Here is a 25,705-nt window from a genome sequence, read left to right as displayed (position 1 = left end):
CCATGGTGAAGGAAATTCAATGAGTGACATTGTTGAGGTGAGCATTAATTTCCTCTAACCTGTCAAGACTCTCGGGCCAGCAAACATTGGTGTCATCCATGTAATGTTGCCACCACTTGAGCTAGACGGGGAAATATCTCAAGGCAATGTCCTTAAATTGCTTCGTGTATAAGTATGCACTCAAAGGAGAGAGGGGTGAGCCCATGGCCACACCATCAAATTTCTTATAAATGATGCCTTGGATAGAAAAGAAGGTGTCCAATACAAGAACAACTCAACAAGGGAAGTGATCTCCTCATTTACCTTATGCTTGATGATCTTAATAGCATCAAGAAGGGGAATTCTAGTGAAAAGAGAGACCACATCAAAGCTCGCTAAAATGTCATTACTATCACACCTAGCATTCTAGAGTTCTTGACATAGAAATCAACATTATCCACAAAAGGGGCCAACTGTTTAGCAAGAAAGTAGGCCAACTTGTAGCTGGGGGAGCCTATGGTATCTATAATGGACCTCAATGGACCTCAATGGTATTTATATAACGTACCAAGGGGGAATTAGTATACCTAGTTTTTTTTTAAAGCCTCCCCTTGGTATGTTATCTAAGTAACTAATTGCATAGTCATTGTCCATCCACAGTGACACAAGTCTGACCCTGTAGAGACTCATTAATCACAACACCTGCACAAGGATGGAGATTAGTGGGTGGAGCTCAAGGCCCACAAGGCATATTAGGGATGACAACATAACACAACCTAGTATCAAAGCAATAAAGGCTACCCACAAAGAATGTTGGAAGAGAGAGAATAGAGGAGCACATACCTAGTGACCCAATTGAAATGTTGCAAGATGATCATTGTTGGTCAACAGGTTCATTGTGGTCTACAATTCCATCACTACTCCCAATGCAAATGTCCTCAATGCTACCAAAATGAAAATCATCGCACCAACATTCCTCTCCTTGCACTTAGAAGGCTAAGGTGAATGTTGGTGGAAATTAATTTTCCTTTCTATAAAATATGTCCTAAAAGTTCAAATTCACTACTTCTCTAGTTCCACCAAACACCATATTTTCTTAGAGGAAACTCAAATTGTGTCTAGGGAAGACAACATCTTTAAGAGAGAGATGACAATACAATGCATTTGGTGTCAAATTGCATCGGCAATTTGTGATGGCGGTGTAATTTGTGGTGATTTTTATGTTTTTTTTGCAATTTTCCCCAACACCATCACAATACTGACATTGTTGTTGACATGATTATAAACATAAAAAGAAAAAGAAAAATGGCATCATTCTCTATTTGTTTTGATCGATTGTGGAGCTATGCATGAAAGAGGTGGAGAGCTCCAAACGAGGGTGGAGAGCTCTGAACTTTGTTGTGCCCTTGTGATAGGTGCTTTTTGTTGACATGCCCTTGTTCTGGATCTGAAATCTCTTTTTATGGTATCTCTTATTCTGGATCTGAAATCAACAAATGCTTTTTTTCTCAAGCCATCAAAACTTTGAGAAGAAGTTTTTTTCCTTCACTCCTCCCCCTCAAAAACCGATGAACAGATCCACCATTTTCTCCACATTTCTCGTTTCCTTCACATTTTACGTTTCCTTCTCTTTCCTGCTTACACGAATAAATAACAGAACTACACTAATCTAAGGTTAAGGGCATCTCAGACCAGAATGCTCAAAACTGGTACTAATATCATCATTTTTCGGTGTTCGGAAAAATTTTCATCTCATGTCGTTAGGATGGCTCAAATATCATTATTAAATTTGACTTCTAAGTTAAAAGTGTTAAATAGTGACTTTATTTTTTCAAATTTAATTTTTTCTTACTTTATTTTTCCAAATTTAATTTTTTCTTACTCTGTGATGTTTAAAAATAGTGAAGACATTTTGATGGACGCTACCTCACATGTTGGAAAAACTCTACAGCAGAACCGACATTCAAGTTTGTATGTGGAAGATTCTCACAGATTTCAACACTTGGGCTTCTGGTGAGCTGAGAAAATTAAACTAAGAAATAGGAATGGAAACAAGACCATTTTTGTACTATTTCGGATCATACTACATGATTCATCATCAAGATGTAATAGAACAAAAAAATTTAAAAATGAAAATAATACTTCATCATCTCATATGCAACCAAGATAACAGACTCTCATCGAAGAATTGAATATCTTACCATTCTTATGAAATACGATTTTAAAATGTTTGACAAACTCTGAACACAATATTTGAATCACTGATAAATAATAGTAAAAGTAACACAGCATTCAATCAATATGAAAAGAAGTGACAATCTTTACAAGAAAGGTTCAGTTACATTCTTTACATGATTCATCATACTGCTGCCACCTACCTCTATACAGTCAAGAAAACTATGCACATTCTAAGAAATAATTTAACTCACTCTTGAATGACCTTAAATTGATTCCTACGCAGATCAATGTTTGAGCTCATTGACATAACCCTTGCCAATTAATCCTTTCCTGAAAAACTGCTCCAGATACTCTTTGTAGGATGATGCTCCATACAATGGAGGATTCTTTTCATTTATCAATTCTTTGGAAGGGGAGATAATTACATTTTGATATGGAGTACAGAACATGGCCCATGACATCCTCACGCGATCTTTTTGAACAAAACTCCTATGTTCAATGCTTTTGTATTTGCCATTGCTCAGAATCTGTCTTCCAAAAAATTGAAGAATTTTTTTTAAAAAACTAACACCATAAATTATTAACATGCAATGCATTTTGTGTATTTAAGAAACAAAAAATATTTTTAAAACAACAGGTAAATTCTAAGAGATCCATAATGCTACAGTTCTATTCAATAATATAGGAAAGCTATATGCAGCATGCTTATTCTTTAAGCATACGAAATAAACTATGAATACAACATGTTCTTAAGGAGGCAACCACCTTTAAATAGAGGAAAAAATTAAGTTTGAAAAAATAATTCAATTTTGACTATTTAACACTTTTAACTTAGGAATCAAGTTTTAGTGTGTGATGCTTAAGTCATCACATGTTAACCAAAGAGAACAAAATTTAATCCTAAAATTATTAATCATTAAGATGATCTTTAAAACTATTTATATTTTCTTTTAGAGATGAGATGAGAGATTGACCTCGATTTGATCACCAATATTGACAACAAGAGCACCTGGAATGCATGGAACATCAATCCATTCATTGTTCTTGAGAACTTGCAAACCTGGGGTTTCCTCTTGAAGGAGAATTGTGAGGGCGTCCACATCAGAGTGAGCTGAGCTGCCCAACACCAGTTCGGGCTGAGGGCAGGGAGGATAGTAGTTTATGACGAAGTGAATCTCCTTCCTCTCTCCACCCAATGCCGCATTAAGAGTATTTTCATTTGCCAATCCAAGGCCACCACTTAGTGCCTGCATCACAACTTCCCACAATTTGCAAACCTTTTTGGAGTATTCATCCATCACTTCCCTGCAAAATAATTCATAATCGGACTAGATCAATCTAAATAATTCATAATCAGATTAGAAAGTTCTTGTTGTCCGTTGTTATTTTTGGATTTTTTTAATTTTTTCTATGAATAAGGGGCTTAAGTGGAAAGTTTCGGATTAAAATATGATAAAAATAATATAGTTTAAACTCATGAAGTTGCTGGAAGAGGATCAAGAAAAAACAAATGGAAAACAAACTTTGAAGATGATTTCACTAACCTAGAACTTGTTCCACTCAGAGATCAAACACTAGAAGCTACACAATCACTTTTACAAAAAGCTAGACCTAACAGCAAATGAAGATTTTTAATTGTTATTCCTTAGTCTGAGGAAGTGGAAAATCCTTTTTCTGAATCGAACTACTGAGGGGTTTCAATCCCTAGGAGTCATCTTGCTCTTCCTCTTCTTCTTCTACATCCCTTGACTCAGGCCTCTATATCCTTCTTCATATCTACCTCTTCCACTTCTGCTTATTGTTTTCCACTATTCCCATTTTGAATAAACCATCAGAAAAACTATTCCCATCTTTGTAGATGTGGTTAATTGTAACTGCTCAAATTTGTGCTATTTTTGGATTCGAGTATGTTGGAGTCTTTAATTTGAAATCTAAAATAGTTTGAAATTTTTAAAACAATCAAATCTTGATCTCTGTTATCCTATTATAAACCATAAAGATGTGAACTGAAACTTTGATAAAAAGCTCTAATTTAATGATCAAATCTTCTCACTCCCCTTTATTGCCAAGAGAGATCTTAAAACAAAATCTAAAACATTGGTAAAACAAACTTGGCATAAAGAAATCTTGTAACTGTTAATTGCCCTGATATAGAAACCCCAAACACAATGAAATCTGAAAGTAATAAAAAACTATAATATCAATTAGAGAAACTTGATCTCATTAATCCTGTACATAGAGATATGAACAGAAGAGTACTCAACGTGAAATCGGAAGGCTGTTTGGGCCATTTGTCAAGGACTTTGAGCGAAACAGGCCACACAATATTATAATAGAAATCTCTCCAGTCTACTGGTGCATCAGCCGAAGTTCCCAATTTGGTGCCATACCCAACATGGCTCCCCCCTCCATTTTTATAGACTTCCTTTTCTTCCATGGGAAGATCAAAGAAAGCCTTCCCCACAGCTTGTACTCGGGCAATAAGTGACTCAGAAATCCCATGATTAACAACCTGAAAAAATCCCCACTCCTCTGCAGCGCTTGAAATTTCATCCACCATAGCTTTGGTGAGAGGCTGCACGTCCAAGCCATGCAAGTCAATGATTGGAATATGGACGTCCTTTGCATGAGAAGAATTACTGAAGGTCTCCTTTGTTGGCCTCACATATTGTGGTGGAACTGTTTGGATCCCACTCTCTGCTAAGCTCTGTACTCTGGTCATGGCAGACTTCTTCTCCATGGATGCAACAAATAAAACCTTCCACACTTTTACAGGCTTTGAATGTTTACAAAACCCAACTCGTCTAAACAAGGTTATCATTCACATTAAATAATACCTCTTCGATGGAATCAATGAAGGTGGATGGAAGACAACTGTTATTGGAAAACTCTACATTTTTGGGAGGTATAACATTGGCCACATCATATGCATTATCTAATCACTCTTGTTTTCCAAACGAGTGAGTGAATTGATTGAAACCAAAATTACTTCAATGGGTTTATCATGGCAGTCGCTTTCCTGCAATTCTTTAAATCTTTTGGAGTCAAGGCACAAAACATTTCCGTTCAGGACATTCAAAACAATTCATCTGTATATTGTCATATAGTAGATGCATCATGTGATGTGTAACATCAAAAGTATTTTAAAAGCTGTTGTATAAAATTATGAAACTCTAGGAAAGGGAAATTGTTTTCTTTATTTAATTTTTGTAATAGAATGATTTTATTTGTTTAAATATGGTGAATTCAAATAATAGAATTATATTTCTTTTGTTTATCTATATGGTAAATATTTTGGATTGGGATTTACGTCGATTAGGGGAGCTTCTTTTCAAGTAGTATTGGAGAATGCATTGTGCCACCATCACTATCACATAAAAACTTTACCGAAAGATCTTATACCCAAGATCTGAAAAACATAATCAGTTTTTTTTAAATGTGATCACATAAATTCATTTATAAAAATAAAATAATTAATGTTTTTCGAATTACAAAAATTTACAATTTATTTTCTGCATATATGTTTTTGATTAATTCAAAAATAGGTTTTGAAGGGACCCAAAACTGCTTACGGCTGAATTAAAAAAAGAAAATCAAAATAAACCATGTCTTACCAAACTAGGGTCGATTAGCACTATAACCATTATAACAAGAGACAAAAACTTACTTGTCCAGTAGTTCCGACAACCTAGTAGTAACATGACAAAAAGAACAAAAAAATGCATCATTGATTATTCCCAACAAATACGACCAACAACCTAGACCAGCAAACAATATAAACAACAACAAACTAAAATAGAGAAAAGAACATTAAACAAGTTTTTTAAGAATCTCAGTAGACTGGATCTCAAGATCCTCAATCCTTTGAAAGGCCATTTTGATTTATGTTGCTTGTGCTCTTGAGCTCCTTAGAAGAAACTTTCTTTTTCAGGTTTCATATAGTTCTCTTCCCCAAGCCTTCTTTCTGACTAGCAACTGACTCCTCCTCAAGATCCACCTTAAAAATATGTTTATTGTTTTTCTTCAGCATAGCATAGAGGCTCTTTAAGCATGATATTGACTACATATATGTTACAATCACCTAATCAAGTCAATGTGGATAAAGAACCTTAAGATATTCACAAAGTTCTCTTGAGTAATGGCCTCTTGAACATCAATTCACATGATATTCACCAAGTACACTTGAGGATTGGCCTCCTAAACATAAAGTTGCATCACATTCACTAAGTACTCAAAACTATTCATAAGGTATGTGCACATATATCCTCAATCATACTTACCATGGGAACATTCATGGTTGTTTAAGTAACTTAAAACAACATGAAAGATATAATCTATGATAACTTGTTTCAAACATCATAAAATGTCTATCACGATAAAAGGTCTTGGTCTATTTAAGGAACTTAAACCACCATGCAAATTGTAATCTATTATGATATGTTTCAGATATCATAAAATTGTTAGATAACTGAGAGGGAGTGAATCAATTATAACCAATTATCCTGCATGCCTTTAAACACTTTTCAACAAACTTGAACACCTTAACCTTTAATGTCACTATCTCTATAAACAAATCAAACATTCAACATAAACCATGGGAAACTATTAACTTCATATACCAAGTATCAAAGTTATATTGAGTTTTAGCAATAAATTGTAGACATGAAATGAACATGCAACATAATGACATCCACACAATTTGACACAAGTATTTTAATGTGAAAAATCTATTAAAGAAAAAACCACCGAGGACTAACAACCTAAAAATTCTACTGTTCTGAATTGAGCTCTGTTAGGAGCCAACATTGTTAAAGGTTACATACACATTGTTAATGTGACCTTGTTAGAGGATTCACACTAAAGATTACCTAGGCCTTATCACTCCTAAAATATCTATATAGAGTAGCCAACTCTAAAGAACTTATAAAACATTCAATGTAATAAAATGTCACCATACAATATATTTACAATAAGACTTGTTAGGTCCACTCGATTAAGAGATTTTCTACTACAATGGTTAGAGAGTAACAATGAAATGATAAATTGTATCATTTTAAAATGGAAGCACTTCCATGTTAAGAGTGTTTAACCCTCTGAGTAAGTGGTATGGGGTCATGTTAAGCACCTTGAATGGGTCTTTGCATGGATCTAGTTGTTTTTTCCCTATTTTTCTTCTCTCTCTATTTCCAGCCTATTTCTGACAACTTGGTCTATAAAGTTGAGGAATTTGACTTCTGGGTCAAGGATGAACTTTTAGGTCAAGGTAAAACTTGAACCTGACCTAGGGTAGGGTTGACCTCATCCTTGACCTCGGGTCTCATTTTCAATTTCTGGGAGTTTTGGGATCTCGAGCTTCAGAAAGTTTATTTTCCTGCTTCTAGGTCAGTTCTTTTAGGTTTTGGAATGGTAGACGCTTAAATTATATTTAATTTAGGTCCATTTCTAGGGGTTAAGGTAATTGATATTTCATACTCCCATGTCGGCCTTCTCTAGAATTTTGTAACCTAGATCTCTATATAAGGAAGCCTTTTTCCCTCATTTTGACATCTACTTGACTCTAACCTAAGAACACATATGAAGGCACATAATGATATTGTATGATCTAAAAATGACTACTATCTATGAGCAACTACCTACATTTCAAGTGAGCAAGCATTATATCATTCAAGCATTCAAATTCTCAATTGAAGATCATGTATTGAAGCATTCAAGCGTTTGAAGGGATTTGGTTCAAGCATTCAAGACTTATCATTCAAACCCTAGATCTAGCCATCATGGTGGTGTGAACTTCCTTCAAAATCCTTTGTTCATCTTCAAGATCTATTCATTCTTTTATTAAAGTGGATTATAAGCATACAATCATGGAGATTTTGATTTACATTTGTTAATGTTATGTTCAAGCTTTCATATAAATATACTTGTTTACATTTCAAATACAATTGCATATCTATTGAATATCATAGCTTTGTTAGATTTACTTCTACTACTTGCTAACATTCCTTATTTCAATTCCTTTATTAAGGTTGAATCGAAACCAAGGTCTAACCAAGGCAAACCCCTCATCTAAACAAACAAACCATTTTTCTTGCATATTCAGGTGTGGAACGAAAAATTGAAGAGTAGATTTGGATACCCTTTTCATTGAACTTGTGAGGTTCATAAACAGAATTTTCATCGAAGTACTGCAGGTCAAGGTTGACTTTTTAGGGTCGTGAGAAGATTCTTTCCCGGCTATTAGGGTCAAGGTCGAGCTCCCTTCAAAAAGGAAAAATATTTTTGGATTTTCTTCATCTCAACATTTCTAATTTGGAACAAGCTGCAAAATTCCCTGAAACTGTACACAGACATTACAAATCAACATTTTCTAGATTTAAGGTTAGTATTTGTCTTTTATCTATTTTAGGATTTAAGTATATACCCCTCAAAATAGAAAGACCATTCAACACCCTTTCTCCCAATTCTCTGTCACATGATCCATTTCTACATTGATCACTTTCTTGTGCTTAATCAATTTGGATTATTTCTTTTGGAAATTAAGGTTAAGAAAGGGAAAATCCTATTATTTCTTATTTTCTTTCTATTTAGATATGTCTAGTTTAGTGCTATCTTTTCTTGTTAAGATCTTTGTTTCTCTCTATCTCTTTCTTTTGTTCATCATCTTTCTTCCTTCTGTTCCCTTCTAGCTATTCCACCCACTTATAAATCAACTTATCTCTTCTCTTGCTTGATCTTCACAATGCAGATCAACTCACTTATCCTCTAGCTATCAATCTTATTCTTCAACTTGATAAGAAACAAAGATCAATATGTTCATTCCTTAAATAGAAAATTTTTTTCTACTTCACCAAATTCTTCCATATTTTATCGCTTAATCACAATCCTCTAATCTTCATCCATGTTAGATTCATTGAATCTAAGCACTTGAGTAACACACCTTCACCTTAAATTTTGTGCTTCAATTCAAATCATCATTAATCTCCTTCATCATAACTTATTTGAGTTTCTCCATCCATTGATCTCGTAGCTAACTTCGCCCTATCTTTGAAACTTCTCAAACAATCTTAATTTTCATCAAATATTGGCCTAGATTAATTCTTTATCAAAATTATTCTTCCTTTCCTTACTTGGTTAACACTGCACTTTTCTCGATTAAATGTGATCACATAAATTCATTTATAAAAATAAAACAATTAATGTTTCTAGAATTACAAAAATTTACACTTTATTTTTTACATATATGTTTTCGATTAATTCAAAAATATGTTTTGAAGGGACCCAAAACTGTTTACGGCTGAATTACAAAAAAAAAATCAAAATAAACCATGTCTTACCAGACTAGGGTCGATTAGCACTATAACCATTATAACAAGAGACAAAAACTTACTTGTCCAGTACTTCCAGCAATCTAGTAGTAACATGACAAAAAGAACAAAAAAATGCATCACTAATTGTTCCAACAACCTAGTAGTAACATGACAAAAAGAACAAAAAAATGCATCACTAATTGTTCCAGCAAACACGAACAACAGCCTAGAACAGCAAACAATATAGACAACAACAAACCAAAATAGAGAAAACATTAAACAAGTTTTTTTAAAGAATCTCAGCAGACTGCATCTCAAGATCCTCAATCCTCTAAAAGGCCATTTTAATTTATGTTGCTCGTGCTCTCAAGCTCCTTAGAAGAAGCTTTCTTTTTTAAGTTCCTACAATTGTCTTCCCCATGCCTTCTTTCTGACTAGCAACTAACTCCTCCTCAAGATCCACCTTATAAATATGTTTATTGTTTTTCTCCAACATACCATTGAGGCTCTTTAAGCATGATATTGTCTACATATATGTTACAATCACCTAATCAAGTCAATGTGGATAAAGAACGTTAAGATATTCACAAAGTTCTCTTGAGTAATGGCCTCTTGAACATCAATTTGCATGATATTCACCAAGTACACTTGAAGATTGGCCTCCTAAACATAATGTTGCATAAAATTCACTAAGTACTCAAAACTATTCATAAGGTATGTGCACATATATCCTCAATCATACTTACCATGGGAACATTCATGGTATGTTTAAGGAACTTAATCCACCATGAAAGATATAATCTATGATGACCTGTTTCAAACATCATAAAATGTCTATCATGATAAAAGGTCTTGGTCTATTTAAGGAACTTAATCCACCATGCAAATTGTAATCTATTATGATATGTTTTAGATATCATAAAATTGTTAGATAACTGAGAGGGGGTGAATCGATTATAACCAATTATCCTACATGCCTTTAAACACTTTTCAATAAACTTGGACCCTTAACCTTTAATGTCACTATCTCTATAAAAAAAATCAAACATTCAACATAAACTACCAACAAACTATTAACTTCATATATCGAGTATCAAAGTTATACTGAGTTTTAGCAATAAACTGTAAACATGAAATGAACTTGCAACACAATAACATCCACATAATTTAACACAAGTATTTTAATGTGAAAAAACTATTAATAGAAAAACCACCTAGGACTGACAACCCAAAATTTTTACTCTTCTGAAGTGAGCTCTGTTAGGAGTCAACCTTGTTAAAGGTTACATACACATTGTTAATGTGACCTTGTTAGAGAATTCATACCAAAGATTATCTAGGCCTTATCTCTCCTAAAATATCTATATAGAACGGCCTACTCTAAAGAACTTATAAAACATTCAATGTAAAAAAATATCACCATACAATATATTTACAATAAGACTTGTTAGGTCCACTCGATTAAGAGATTTTCTGCTACAATGGTTAGAGAGTAATAATGAAATGATATTGTATCATCTTGAAATAGAATCAATTCTATGTTAAGAGTGATTAACCCTCTGAGTAAATCATATGGGGTCATGTTAAGTGTCTTGAATGAGTCTTTGCATAGATCTGGCTATTTTTTTCCTTGTTTTTCTTCTCTCACTATTTCCAGCCTATTTCTGACAATCTACTCTATGAAACTGAAGACATTGACTTCTGAGTCAAGCATGACCATTTAGGTCAAAGTAAACCTTGACCTTGCCCTAGGTCAAGGAGGACCTCGACCTTGGCCTAGGGTAGGGTCGACCTCATCCCTAACCCCAGGTCTCATTTTCAATTTCTGGGAGTTTTGGGATCTTGGGCTTCGAAAAGTTTCTTTTCTCGTTTCTGGATCAATTTTTTCAAGTTTTAGAATGGTAGACTCTTAAATTACATTTAATTTAGGTCTATTTCTAGTTGTTAAGGTAATTGGTATTTAATACTCCCATGTTGGCCTTCTCTACGAGTTTGTGCCCTAGATCTCTATATAAGGAAGCCTTCTTCCCTCCCTTTGACATCTACTTGACTCTAACCTAAGAACACATATGAAGACACATAATGATATCAGATGATCTACGAATGACTACTATCTATGAGCAACTACCTACTTTTCAAGTGAGCAAGCATTCTATCATTTAAGCATTCAAGTTCTCTATGAAAGATCAAGAATTGAAGCATTCAATCCTTTGAAGGGATTTGGTTCAAGCATGCAAGATTCATCATTCAAACCCTAGATCTAGCCATCACGGTAGTGTGATCTTCCTTAAAGATCCTTTGTTCACCTTCAAGACCTATTCATTCTTTTATTAAGGTGGATTCAAAGCATACAATTATGAAGGTTTTGATTTACATTTGTTAATGTTATGTTCAAGCTTTCATATCAATATTCTTGTTTACATTTCAAATCCAATTGCATATCTATTGAATATCATAGCTTCATTATTAGATTTACTTCTACTACTTACTAGCATTCCTTATTTCAATTCCATTATTAAGGTTGATTCCAAACCAAGATTTGACTAGGGCAAATCCCTCATCCAAACAAATAAACCATTTTTCTTGTAGATTCGAGTGTGGAACAAAAAATTGAAGAGTAGATTTCAATACCCTTTTCGTCAAACTTGCAAGATAAAAAAAAAAATTGTCGGAGTAGTGCTGGTCAAGTTGAATTTTTGGAGTGCAATTGTGCACCAGGATAAGATTGTGCCCCACTATCAGTATCAAGGTCGACCTCCCTTTAAAAAGATAAAATATTTATGGGTTTTCTCTGTCTTGACATTTCCAATATAGAACAACTTGTTGAATTCCCCTAAACTGTACACAAACATTAGAAATCAACATTTTCTAGATTTAAGGTTAGTATTTGTCTTTTATCTATTTCAAGATTTAAGTATATACCCCTCAAAATAGAAAGACCATTGAACCCCCCTTTCTCCCTATTCTCCATCACATGATCCATTTCCACATTGATCATATTCTTGTGCTTAATCAATTTGGATCTTTTTTTTTTGGTTTTCCTTTTTTTTCTTATTCAGATATGTCTAGTTTCGTACTACATTTTCTTGTTTAGTATTTGTTTATCTCTATCTCTTTCTTTTGTTCACCCTCTTTCTTCAATCTGCTACCTTCTGTATACACCCTAAAATGGTCACCTAGATTATGGGCCCCCATTATTCAATTTATCAATTTATCAAATTTCCTGAATCAATGGTTTGCAATATTTTATTGAATCAATTTAAATCAATTTATTTGATCAAATTCGATTATTTCATTTCTGTGGTTGATCATTTTATCCTAAGTCTCATTTAATTAAAAGAAAATCTCTCTTTTAATTAAATAAAATAAGTCCCCATTTAATTAAAAGAAAACTTCTCTTTTAATTAAATTCATCCACATTTAATTAATTAAGAGAAAAAATCCTCTTTTAATTTAATTAAATATTTCTTATTTAATTAAAAGAACTTGCTCGGCTGAAATAGTATTTGGTTAGAGATTGATGTTGGGGGAGAATGTGGAGAAGCGTTGGCTGCCGGCTGGGCTAGGGTTTTTCCCTTAGCCTATTCTTGGTGTTTGATCTTTACTATTTTTCTGTTCTGTTTGGATTGCTAGCTACTGGACATAATTTGCGTCGGTGTTTTTGTAAATCTTCTGCAGTCAATTTTGGATTGGGGTTTTATTGTTTGCATGGTAGGGCCTAGGATTTCTTCTCCATTGGTGAGAACAGATGGTTCTTCTCCAACTATGCATGCAATGCGATCTGAATCGTTTTATTCAGGGGAGAGCTCCAAGCTGAAAAAAGTTAATGGTTGTTTTCTGCATAGCCATGATCGCCCTATTCTGGTTATTCCTCCAATGGCTGTAATGGAGGACATTGATTATTGGACCAAGCATGCTTTGATATGCAAATTTCTTGGAATCTGGATTTCCCTATCTACTCTTGAGGCATGGATCCGCCGCTCATGGTAGGTGGAAGGCGATATATGGAGATCATGTTGGCGGGGAATAGTTATTTTTTTGTTGTATTCTCTTGCATGTCTGATTGGGATTGTGTTTTTGAAGGAGGCCCTTATTTCTACAACCATGTGGGGTTATTTGTCAAACCTTGACATTCAGGTTTTAATTCTGCTGAGGATCTCCCTTCAACAGTGCCAGTTTGGGTTCCCTTGCCTCATCTTCCCTTGGAATTTTGGCATGAAGACATCCTTCGACAAATTGCTGCTTTGTTGGGGAAGCCAGCTGCGATCACACATCAATCCCTCAATAAAAAGGTTATTTCTTATGCTAGAATTTGTGTTGAAATTAATTTGAATAACCCATTACCAGATTCTTTGGAAATTTGTATGGGGGATTTTTCTTGGGTGCAACAGTTAGATTATGAATCTCTCCCTTTCCGTTGCCAGATTTTTCATGAGTATGGTCATTTACTGCATCAATGCCCCCGTAACTCAAGTTTCAAAGGAGTGGATGGTTCTACAGCTGGCAATACTGGTGGTTTGGCAGATACTACAGGGAAAGGACAATCTCAAATGGCTAATACTACCAAGGGGATGAATCTGCAAGATGCTACAGGTAAGGGTAAGGCTCAAATGCAAGATAAGGATGGATTTACCCTATTCACCCTCGTGCTAAGGGTCGTGGTCAAAAGAGGCCTTTGAAAGAAAGATTATCTGATTCAAGTTTTAACCGCTTTGAGGTGCTGGATAGTATGGTTCTAGAGGAGAGTATTCCTCCTCCTATCTCTTCTGATCTAGTTTACCCAGATGAGAGATCTGTTCCTAATGATGCTTGTGGGGCATCCCAAGTTGTAGTATATCAGAACTGTGAGGTCCCTGTAGCTCCTATGACAGAGGCTCTGGTGACTCCTGCAGTGTTGGAGGATAATGATGTTGTTTTAGCTGATTTGGTTAAGGATGTGCTACCATCAGGTAAGGGCAAGGGTTCTCCTCTCCCCTTGGGGTTGATGTATCGACCCTTTAAGCGGGCTTCTTCTACTCCTCCTCTAAGGAGTGGGCACAAAACAGACCAAGAGAAGATTAAACTCACAAGAGATATATTGATTGAGTCTAGTTCAGTGAAACCTTTGGATTCTCATTTCCCCAATTCTACCCAATGATGATTATTCTCTCATGGAATGTAAGGGGGTTGAATAGCATCCCTAGACAAAGGGCTATTCATAACTTGGTGGTTGATCATAGCCTTGATGTTTTTTGTATCCAAGAGACTAAGCCCTCTATGGAGTCTATGATCCAACATGCCTCTAGTATTTGGTCTCGTGGCCAATGCCAGTGTGTTGGGGCAACAAGCAGTGTGGGTGGTTTAGCTATATTTTGGGATCCTCAAAAAAATTCTCCTCTTGGCTGGATGTCTTCTCACTCAACTCTCTCTATGGTAGCTTCTGCTCTAGACTCAGGAGAGGTAATCATGGTTACTAATGTGTATGCACCTGTTGATCTTGTGGGAAAGGAGGAACTTTGGGAACATATTCAATATGTTAGAAATTTGTCATCCTTATCATCCTTGGGTGTTAGCAGGGGACTTCAATTCAATTTTAAGTCTGGAGGAGAAGCATGGTGGTTTGGCTAGATTGGGGCCTTCTTCTACTCCTTTTTGGCAACATATATCTCTTTTGCATCTCTCTGATGTTAAGCCTTCTAATGGTCTCTATACCTAGAATAATCGCAGGACTGGTGTTGCTGCTATCTTAGAACATCTGGATAGATTTCTTGTTTCTTGCTTCTAGGTTAGTGGCACCCTTACTATCTCTTCAGAGATCCTTGATCGGAGGGGTTCAGATCATTGGCCAATCAAATTTTTCACTATAAGAGCTTATGTTCCGAAGCATCATCCTTTTAAGTTCCAGTTGATGTGGCTTTGGGACTCCTCTCTTCATGATTGTGTTTTTTGTTGGTGGAAAGATGGTGCTCCTGCATATGGTACTGCAATGTTCTCATTTTCTAAAAGGCTTCAATATGTTAAAAGGCAGATCAAGATATGGAATAGGGAATGCTTTGGGAACCTTCACTTTATGAAGAGGCTTGCTCAAGAAGATCTTGATGTCATCACATGGGAGATTAGAGATCGAGGTTTCTCAGAGGATCTTAGCAAGGCTGAATCCCTTGCTTCTAGAGCTCTAGAAGAATGGGTACTTCGAGAGGAAATTTTTTGGAAGCAAAAGGCTAGAGTTGATTGGCTCTAGGAAGGTGATCGTAACACTGCCTTTTTCCATAAAACAGTGCAATCTCGTCAAAATCAGAGCACTATCTCTTCTTTGGTTAATTCTCAAGGTATCCAACTGAATTCCTTGCCAGCTTTGTTCTAGGAGGCTATTTGGTACTTCTCTACCCTCTTCTCTGAGGACTCTCCTCTTGCTGATAATGAAGAAGATCTTATTTTGTCCTGTATTCCTTCCCTTATCACTCAGCAAATGAACGATTATCTCATGCATCCTATTTCTTTGGAAGAGCTGGAGGAGGTGGTCTTTGGCATGCCTAAAGGGAAGGCTCCTGGTCCTGATGGCTTTCTAGTTGAATTCTTTCAAGAATTTTGGGACATCATTAATCATGATTTGTTGGAGGTGGTTAAAGAATCCTATGTTAGCAAGCAGATGCTTCGAGCTTTAAACTCTACATTCTTGACTCTTATTCCTAAGAGAGAGGGTGCTAATCAATTAGAGTTTTTTAGACCAATTTCCTTATGTAATGTGGTTTACAAAGTTATTACTAAGTTGATTGCTAAGAGATTGAAAAGGTGGCTTCCCATTATTATCTCAGAAGAACAAGGTGGTTTTGTTGCTGGTAGACAAATTTTGGATGGGGTGGTTATTGCTACTGAGGCTATTCACTCTATGGCTACTTCAAGGGAGAGAGCCATGTTTGTTAAGCTGGATATGGCTAAGGCCTACGATAGATTTAAATGGAGCTTCCTAAGGAGTATTCTTCTTTCTTTTGGATTTAGCTCTGAATGGGTGAGTTGGATTATGAGTTGTGTTACTTCTGCCTCTTTTTCTGTTCTTATTAATGGTCAACCTTCTCAACTATTTGGTGCTTCTAGAGGCCTCCGCCAGGGTGACCCTCTCTCCCCATATCTATTCATCATCATGGCTGAAGGCTTGGGCAGATTCATTAAGCATCAGGTGTCCCAGAATTCTATTCAAGGCTGGCAGTGGGGTAATGGCTTACCTTCTCTTTCCCATCTTCAATTTGTTGATGATTCTGCTCTTTTTGGTCTTGCTAGGATCAAGGAAGCTGAAGCCTTTTGACATGCTTTGGACGTTTATTTGGTAGCTTCAGGCCAGAAAGTTAATGAGCAGAAATCTTGCATTTACTTTTTTAACACTCCTAATTCTATATAGCACAGGATTGTTGGTATCCTACGGTTTCAGATAGGATCACTTCCTTTGACTTATCTTGGCATCCCTATTGCTGTTTCTATGCAGCCACGTCTCTTTTGGAAAAATTTGATTACCAAGCTTCAGGATAAGATAATCATTTGACTCATAGATGGTTTTCTACTGCTGCCCGAGTTACTCTTCTTCAAGTTGTTATCCAAGCTCTTCCTACTTATCGAAGCATGGTTCATGCTGCACCTATTTACTTTCTCAAGGAGTTTGATGCTCTTTCTTGACAATTCCTTTGGAGTGGTAATTTGTGTAGTACTAAATGGAGCTTGGTTAATTGGGCAACTATTTGTAGGCCTAAAAAGGAGGGTGTTCTTGGTCTTCGATCTGCTATATTGAGTAGTCAAGCTTTGGTTGCTAAACTTTATTGGCGATGGTGCTCTGGACAACATCAACTTTGGGCTCATATTATCACTCATAAATATTTTCATGGTGCTGATCCTTGCTTTGTTTCTGCACTTCCTCTTGAAGGTCGTGGCTCAATGGTTTGGCATACTTTGAAGACAACTGCGATGTTGGTAAAGAGGGGTCTGTTTTGGATATGTAAAGGAGGTTCTCAGGCTTTGTTTTGGTCTGATGCTTGGGATAGATTCCCTTCCATTTTATCCATATACCCTCATCTTCAGCCTCTTTGTGACTCTTTTCTTGCCGCTGGATGGGATAAAGTGGCTCATTACAAGACTCCTTATCAATTGGGACCTGTTGTTGGTTACAAATGGAAGCATTCTTCTGATTGGCCTCCTGGAGGTACAGAAATGGATCGTCAGGAGCTTTCTTAAATTCTGGCCTCTAGAGAGTGTTCTTCTTTGCTTGATCCAGATGTTTTGGCTTGGGGCGGTACCTTGTCTAGTAAATATCATGTCTCTGCTGGGTATCAGGAGATAACTAGACAATTATTTGGGGATGTTGAGGTCCCTTGGTGGAAGCAAGTTTGGAATAAAGTTTCTTGGTCCAAGTGCAATTTTTTCATGTGGCTAGTGGCTCACAATTGTTGTCTTACCTGGGATAATCTTTGTAAACGTGGATTTCAGGGCCCGTCTTATTGTGTTTTGTGTGGTAATGGAGAGGAGTCTGTCTCCCATCTATTCTTCCATTGCTCCTATTCTACTCAAATATGGCACCTTTGGTGGCACACTTGGGTTTGCTCTTGTCAGCATGCTTCCTCTTTGCCTGAGTTCTGGGCCCGCTTGGGTACTGCTCCCTCCAAGTCTTTTTTTCTCCATGCTGCTTGGATTGCTGGTCCATCTTTCATGCTTTGGCATATCTGGTTGGAGAGGAATCGTCGCATATTCCAAGATGTTCGGCTTGGTGTTTTGCATCTTTGGTGGAAAATATCACATTCTCTTCAGGAAACTATTCTTGTGAAGTGTGAGCTTGATGGGGGTATGGATCTGGTTGATCTTGCTATCTGTAATCGCCTCAATTTTCATCTGCAGGATGGGGCTGCAATTCATAGGTTTCCTTCTATGTCCAGGCAGCTTCGTCATCAGAGGAAGGGTCGGGTTAACCGAGATGGGCACTGGACTCCTCCTCCCTGTGGAGTTCTAAAAATTAACACTGATGGTTTTTCCCGTGGGAATCTTGGTCCAGCTGGTATTGGCGGAGTGGCTCGTTGTAGTTCTGGGGATGTTAAATTTTTCTTCTCAGTTCATAAGGGTGATTATACGAACAATCTCATGGAAGCTCAAGCTATTTTATATGCTATGGAACAATGTTGCTTGCGGGGATGGAGTAAGATTATCTGTGAGTCTAATTCCTAGGTAGTGGTGAACATGCTTTCTTCACAAGAGCTTGAGGATGTTAGTTGGCAGCTGGCTACTGTTGTTAAGCAGATTCTTTTCTTCTCTTCCTCTTTTCAGTTCATTAGGTTCACATATATTCCTCGTGAATGGAATAGAACTGCTGATCGTTTAGCCAAATGGGCATCTAGTCATGATCCGGCTTGGAATATTAGGGATAGGAGGCAACTGTCCTTTGAGATGGTGCAAAAATTTGATGATCTTGTTGCTCAAGATCGAGCTCCTTGTTGAGCTCTCCTTGTTGTATTCCTTTCTATCTTAATAAATTTTTACCCCTCTTTTTGGGAAAAAAAAAAAAGAACTTGCTCCCTTTTAATTAAATAAATTTCACGTGAAAAAGGAAATGAAATAAATAAAAATTAAATAAATTCCTTTTTCCTTCCCTGATTTAATTCTTCTCCTATTCTCTCATTGGTGGAATTTTGTCTCACATGGACCAAATCTATTATCCCATATTGGTTGTGAGAAGCTTCCCACCACCACATTTTTCTTTATAAGGGAGAGCTCTCTTCTCATTTTTGACATCCATTATTATGCTATTGTTATGCTGTAGGTTTGGAGAGTGATTTTTGGAGAAGGAGTTTGGACATTAAAGCTTTTGTGCAGAACTTCTTTCTTCTTTTCTTATTCTCTCTTGCATCCATGGCTTCTATCATGAGGTTTCATCCTTTCATTTTTATATTAGCTTAGATCTTGCATTGTTTTGCATTGTTATCATATAGATTAGTTTGCATTTTCATTTGCATTTATATTTTGATCCTTGAATCTCTCATTTCATGGTGTACTTCCATGGGCACAAACTAGGTCAAAACTGAGGGCTTTCATTACAAACCCTTGCACTCCATGAATAGAGAGCTATGAGCTGCCATTTGAGACCTCATTCTTGAGCAATCTTGGATATAATGACTCATAGAAGTGTGCTTACATTTTAGGCATACATTTTTATATGCTTTCATAGATTCACACTTCATTTGGTGCTTTAAAATTGGATCTAGATTTGCTTACACGCATCTGTTCTCATATAGTAATTAGGCCCTATGAACACTATTTGGGAGATCTTGAGATACTGAGCTTCATTTGCTTGCTTTACATGCAAAGCTCCTCTTGATGACAAATCCCCTTGTAGGCAGGGAAGGATATTTTTATTATCTCACTATTCTGTGTAGATTTGTCCTCAACATCCATTAGTACTTTCTCTTTTGAGATTGGTGGTGTTTGTTGTTGGATTTTCCAAATAGTTGGTGAGGTGATTTTAGGTTAGTTTTCAATAATTTTTAGGGGAAGCACATAGATATTTCATGTTTTTGGGGTGTGCCCACTTACAAAATTCATTAAAAAAGTACACATTATAAATTTACCTAAAAAAATTGGGATTAACTACATAGTGTGAGGTAGCTTTTGACCAGAGCGATTAAAGGGTAAGTGCACAAAGTTGTGGTGCCAAAAGGGGGGTATAAGTGGACACCTTTTTCCTGAAATCAGCAAATTCTGGACTTCAACAAGAATTTGAAGATAGTTACGCTCAAAATTTTAAGATATGACAAAAACAAAAGTCGTAGTCCTTTGAATCTAGTTTCTAAACTACTAAATTTTTTTCAAAATGGTTTAGTTTTAGGTCCTCAAAAAAGGGGGCCACAGAAAGTGGTACTGTTTATTTCAAAAAAATATAACATAGTACAAAGTGTGGCCCCCCTAAAATTTTAACTTTTTTTTTGAAATTCTTTAATCGCTCTAGTCAAAAGTTACCTAACACTATGTAGTTTATCCCAAATTTTTCGGGTAATTTTATAATGTGTATTTTTTTTTAATGAATTTTTTAGTTAGACCCATCCCAAAAACGTGAAATATCTGTGTGCTCCCCCTAGAAATGGTTGAAAACTAATCTAAAATCAAAACTTCTTTTTTTCAAAGTGTGTTAAATGGAGTCTAGTTTCTAAAAAACTAAGTTGTTACAAAATTCGATGAATGAGCTAAAATCTACAGCTCAATTAGTACATGGTGGTTTTTGACAAAAAAATGAACATACATTCAAAAGAAATTATAGATGAAAGACTTAAAATAGTTCAAATTAAAAATAAATTATATGGTTAGATAGCTAACACAGAGACCTATAATGTTATGTAACCTGATCTTATCGATACCCAACCACGAGGAATCTTTAAGGGGAGCACACAAGAAAAATAATCATTTTTTGTATGTTTGCTGGAAAACATGTCTCAGACCTGTTTATAAACTCCAAACCTTTGGGTTGGATCTCCAAGGCAAAACCAAGCCTTAAGCTTGGTTTTAATGCAAATCTTTGAATAGCGCATGCGCCCTATAGTGCGCACGCGCTATTAAAATGCTATTGAATTTAGTGCGCACGCGCTATTGAGATCTAAATTGCAAACCAAAACCAAAAGAGAGCTGGGGGGGTGGGGCGAGGGAATGGCTATTTGTGTGTGTGAGAGAGATAGAGAGAAAGTAGGGGATGGGAGAGGGGAGAGAGGAAGTGAGAAAGAGTAGGGGTGGTAGAGAGAGTATAGGATGGGAGATAGAGGAAATGTGAGAGAGTAGGGGTGGAAAAGAGAGTACAAGATGCAAGAGAGAGGAAGTGTGAGAGAGAGTACAAGTTGGGAGAGAAATATTGAGAGTAGGGGAGGAAAAGAGAGTACAAGATGCAAGAGAGAGGAAGTGTGAGAGAGAGTACAAGTTGGGAGAGAAAGATTGAGAGTAGGGGATGGGGGAGAGAGAGAGTAGGTGGTGGGAGACGGAGTGGGAGAGGAAGAGCGAGAGAGAGGAGGATGGGAGTGCATGTGTGTGAAAGAGAGAGAGTAGGGAATGGGAGAGGGAGAAGATAGAGTAGCTTGAGAGAGAGTAGGGGATGGAAGAGAGAGTAGGGGATGGAAGAGAGAGTAGGCGATGGGAGAGGGAGTGGGAGAGGGAGAGAGAGAGGGGGGATGGAAATGTGTGTAAGAGAGAAAGAGAGAGAGTTTGAAAATGTGAGAGAGGGTAGGGGGTAGCAGAGAGAGAGTAGAGAGGGAGAGAGTGAGAGTGAGAGAGAGAGAGAGTAAGAGAGAGAGAGAGAGTAGGCAGTGGGAGAGGGAGAGCGAGTGAGAGAAAAAGTAAAGGATGGGAGAGGAGAGAGGGGGGATGGGTGTGTGTGAAAGAGAGAGAGTAGGGAATGAGACAGGGGAGAGAGAGATAGAGAGAGTAGGGGATGGGATAGAAAGAGAGTAGGCAATGGCAGAGGGAGTGGGAGAGGGAGAGAGAGGGTGGATGGAAGAGAAAGAGATTAGGCAATGGCAGAGGGAGTGGGAGAGGGAGAGAGAGGGGGGATGGAATTGTGTGTAAGAGAGAAAGTAGGGGATGAGAGAGAGTGTGAGAGAGAGTAGGGGTGGCAAAGAGAGAGAGTGAGAGTAGGGGATGGGAGAGAGAGGGAGAGAGAGAGAGAGAGAGAGAGAGAGAGAGAGAGAGAGAGAGAGAGAGAGAGAGATAGTAGACGATGGGAGAGGGAGTGGGAGGGAGAGAGAGAGAGGGGGAATGGAAGTGTGTAAGAGAGATAGAGTTGGGGATGGGAGAGAGTAGGAAATGGGAGAGGGAGTGTGAGAGAGAGGGGGGGGGAATGGGAATGTGTATAAGAGAGATAGAGTAGGGGATGGGAGAGAGTGTGAGAGTTTGAGAGAGAGTAGGGGGTGTTAGAGAGAGCTTGTACAAGATGGGGGGCAGAGAGAGAGAGAGAGAGAGAGAGAGAGAGAGAGAGAGAGAGAGAGTAGGGGATGGGAGAGAGTGTGAGAGAGAGTAGGGGATGGAAGAGAGAGAGTGAGAGTAGGGGATGGGAGAGAGAAAGTAAAGACAGAAAGAGAGTACTTGAGAGAGAGAGAGATAGTAGGTGGTGCAAGAGGGAGTGGGAGAGGGATAGAGAGGGGGGATGGGAGTGTGTGTGACAAATCTAGAGAGTAGGGGATGGGAGAGGAGAGAGAGAGGGGGGGATGGGAGTGTGTGTTTATGAAAGAGAGAGAGTAGGGGATGGGAGAGGGGAGAGGGAGAGTAGGGGATGGGGGAGAGAAAGTAGGTAGTGGGAGAGGGAGTGGGAGAGGGAGAGAGAGAGAGGGGGGGAATGGGAATGTGTGTTAGAGAGACAGAGTAGGGGATGGGAGAGAGTGTGAGAGTGTGAGAGAGAGAGTAGGTGGTGGCGGAGAGAGCTCGTACAGGATGGGAGAGAGAGAGTGAGATTAGGGGATGGGAGTGTGAGAGAGAGTAGGGGATGGGAGAGAGAGAGAGTGAGAGTAAGGGATGGGATGGGAGAGAGAGAGAGAGAGAGAGTAGAGAGGGAGAGAGAGAACTTGAGAGAGAGAGATCTAGTAGGCGGTAGGAGAGGGAGAGGGAGAGAGATAGGGGGGATGGGAGTGTGCGTGACAGATGTAGAGAGTAGGGGATGGGAGAGAAGAGAGTGGGGGGATAAGAGTGTGCGTGTCTGTGAAAGAGAGAGAGTAGGGGATGGGAGAGAGTGTGAGAGTGTGAGAGAGAGTACGGGGTGGCAAAGAGAGAGTAAGAGATGGGAGAGACAGAGTGAAAGGATGGGAGAGATAGAGTGAAAGGATGGGAGAGAGTGAGAGAGAGAGTAGGGGGCGACAGAGAGAGAGAGTACGGGATGGGAGAGACAGAGTGAAAGGATGGGAGAGAGTGAGAGAGAGAGTAGGGGATGGGAGAGAGTGTGAGAGAGAGTTGGGAATGGGAGAGAGAGAGAGAGTAAGAGTAGGGGATGGGAGAGAGAGAGTAGAGAGGGAGAGAGAGAACTTGAGAGAGAGAGATAGTAGGTGACCTAGGAGAGGGAGTGGGAGAGGAGGAGAGAGAGGGATAGGAGTGCGTGTGATGAATCTAGAGAGTAGGGGATGGGAGAGAAGAGAGAGGGGGGATGGGAGTGTGTGTGTGTGTGTGTGTGTCTGTGAAAGAGAGAGAGTAGGGGATAGGAGAGAGTGTGAGAGTGTGAGAGAGAGTAGGGGGTGGCAAAGAGAGAGTACGAGATGGGGGAGACAGAGTGAAAGGATGGGAAAGAGTGTGAGAGAGAGTAGGAGGTGGCAGAGAGAGAGAGAGAGTACGAGATGAGAGAGACAGAGTGAAAGGATGAGAGAGAGTGTTAGAGAGAGTAGGGGATGGGAGAGAGTGTGAGAGAGAGTTGGGGATTGGAGAGAGAGAGAGTAAGAGTAGGGGATGGGAGAGAGAGAGATTAGAGAGGGAGAGAGAGAACTTGAGAGAGAGATAGTAGGTGGTGGGAGAGGGAGTGGGAGAGGAGGAGAGAGAGGGATGGGAGTGCGTGTGAGCAATCTAGAGAGTAAGGGATGGGAGAGGGGAGAGAGAGAGGGGGATGGGAGTGTGTATCTGCAAAAGAGAGAGTTTAGGGGATGGGAGAGGGGAGAGAGAGAGTAGCTTAAGAGAGAGAGAGAGTAGTGGATGGGAGAGAGGGGCGGATGGGAGTGTGTGTAAGAGAGAGTAGGGGATGGGAGAGAGTGTGAGAGAGAGTAGGAGGTGGCAGAGAGAGAAAATGGGATGGGGGAGAGAGAGAGAGTGAGAGTAGGGGATGGGAGAGAGTGTGAGAGAGAGAGTAGGGACATTATAATCTAGCCTATTGAGGAACATAATACATCTCAATTAAACTTGTGTTAATTCAGTATTAATTTTGTAATTAACTACAATTTCAGTATCTGTGTACAGGGGGTGACTGAGAAAACTATTTGAGGTCCTATTTGAAAATATATTTGTAAGGATCTCGACCAAGGTTCACAACTTCGATGATTAATACATTCATTCAGGCCAGAACCTCACTACAAAAAAAATAATATATAAAAAAGGTAGTGAATAACATCATGTCTAGACCCAAATCAACCAATGAAAGTCAAATTCGCATAATGTGGAACAACAATATATGCATTGAGTGGGTTGTCATAAAAAGGCTTCATAATAAAATTCATGTCTAGAATTAAAATACCTTAAAGAACATTTATGCTTGTAACACAAATGGCCATTCAAAACTGAATATGATTACAATATGTGAAAGAGCATTACAAGAACTTGTAATGCTCTTGTGAACATCGTGTTAATTCTTGTAAGAATCCCTAAGATGCTTGTTATACTCAAAATTTTGTTGAAATTGAATTAATTTTTATCCTGTTGGTTAATTGGCTTAGGGTGATATATGCTTCTTGGATGGAATAATGAGTTCGTGATTAACTCTGTATTAAGATTCATAGCATCTTCTAGTTATTTGCAAAGGAAATTTATAAATTACTTGCTAATGTCATATGGCTTGCTTGAGAAAGATGTTCATGTTCTTATTGATGGGTACTAATGACTATCCACATTTAGTTCTTCAATATCCTATTTGACAAGCTTTCCATAGACATTTCTTTGCCATACTAAGTATTTTTGAAAACATATTTGAGTAGAAGGACTACAGTAGATACTACATGATGTTTTAACAAATAAAGTATTGGGTTAAAGACTATTATTTCCAAGATATTATGTCATAGTATTTTAATTGTAATGATCTTAGACTAATGATATTCTTGAAGGTAACTTCGACATGCAGCAAGAAAGACAACCTACAGCCAAGGCTATATTGTGCCTACAACCAAAGCCATAAATGCTCACAGCCAAAGCCACTAGTGCACATACCCAAAGCCATGGATGCTTATAGCCAAAGTTACAAGTGTTCGCAGCCAAAGCCATGAGTACATGAAGTCGATGATCACAATTGTTTACAACTATTCACCAGAAACAACTTCTTTGCAGTTTTTGAGAAATACTAATAAAGCAAAAAAGAACATCTACTAGTTGGTAGACATAATGGCAACTCTCTAGCAATTGAATTTAATTTCATACATGCACATATCTAATTTAATGTCATACACGAACATATCTAATTTAACGTCATACATGAACAAACATATAATATAAAATGATAACCAATAATGTCATATACATTAACAAACACATAATATATTATGATAACCAATAAGTTCATATATGAACAAACATATCATATA

General features: G+C 37.7%; 1 protein-coding gene across 1 annotated transcript; it reads right to left on the bottom strand.

The window, feature by feature from the left end:
* Positions 1-2,248: 2,248 nt before the first annotated feature.
* Positions 2,249-5,111, bottom strand: LOC149539478 (flavonol synthase/flavanone 3-hydroxylase-like). Its single transcript, XM_089800718.1, has 3 exons — positions 4,422-5,111; positions 3,132-3,462; positions 2,249-2,684 (listed from the first exon to the last, which is right to left on the bottom strand). The coding sequence occupies exons 1-3, from the start codon at positions 4,976-4,978 to the stop codon at positions 2,442-2,444; spliced, it is 1,131 nt and encodes a 376-aa protein (XP_089656844.1). The 5' UTR covers positions 4,979-5,111; the 3' UTR covers positions 2,249-2,441.
* Between the last annotated feature and the right edge of the window lie 20,594 nt (positions 5,112-25,705).

Source organism: Cupressus sempervirens, chromosome 9 (assembly GCF_028749045.1).
Source record: "Cupressus sempervirens isolate cs-2001-9-10 chromosome 9, ASM2874904v1, whole genome shotgun sequence".
Classification (NCBI taxonomy): Eukaryota; Viridiplantae; Streptophyta; class Pinopsida; order Cupressales; family Cupressaceae; genus Cupressus; species Cupressus sempervirens.
Note: the sequence above shows the minus strand (reverse complement) of the source record. Positions and strands in the feature narration are given on the sequence as shown.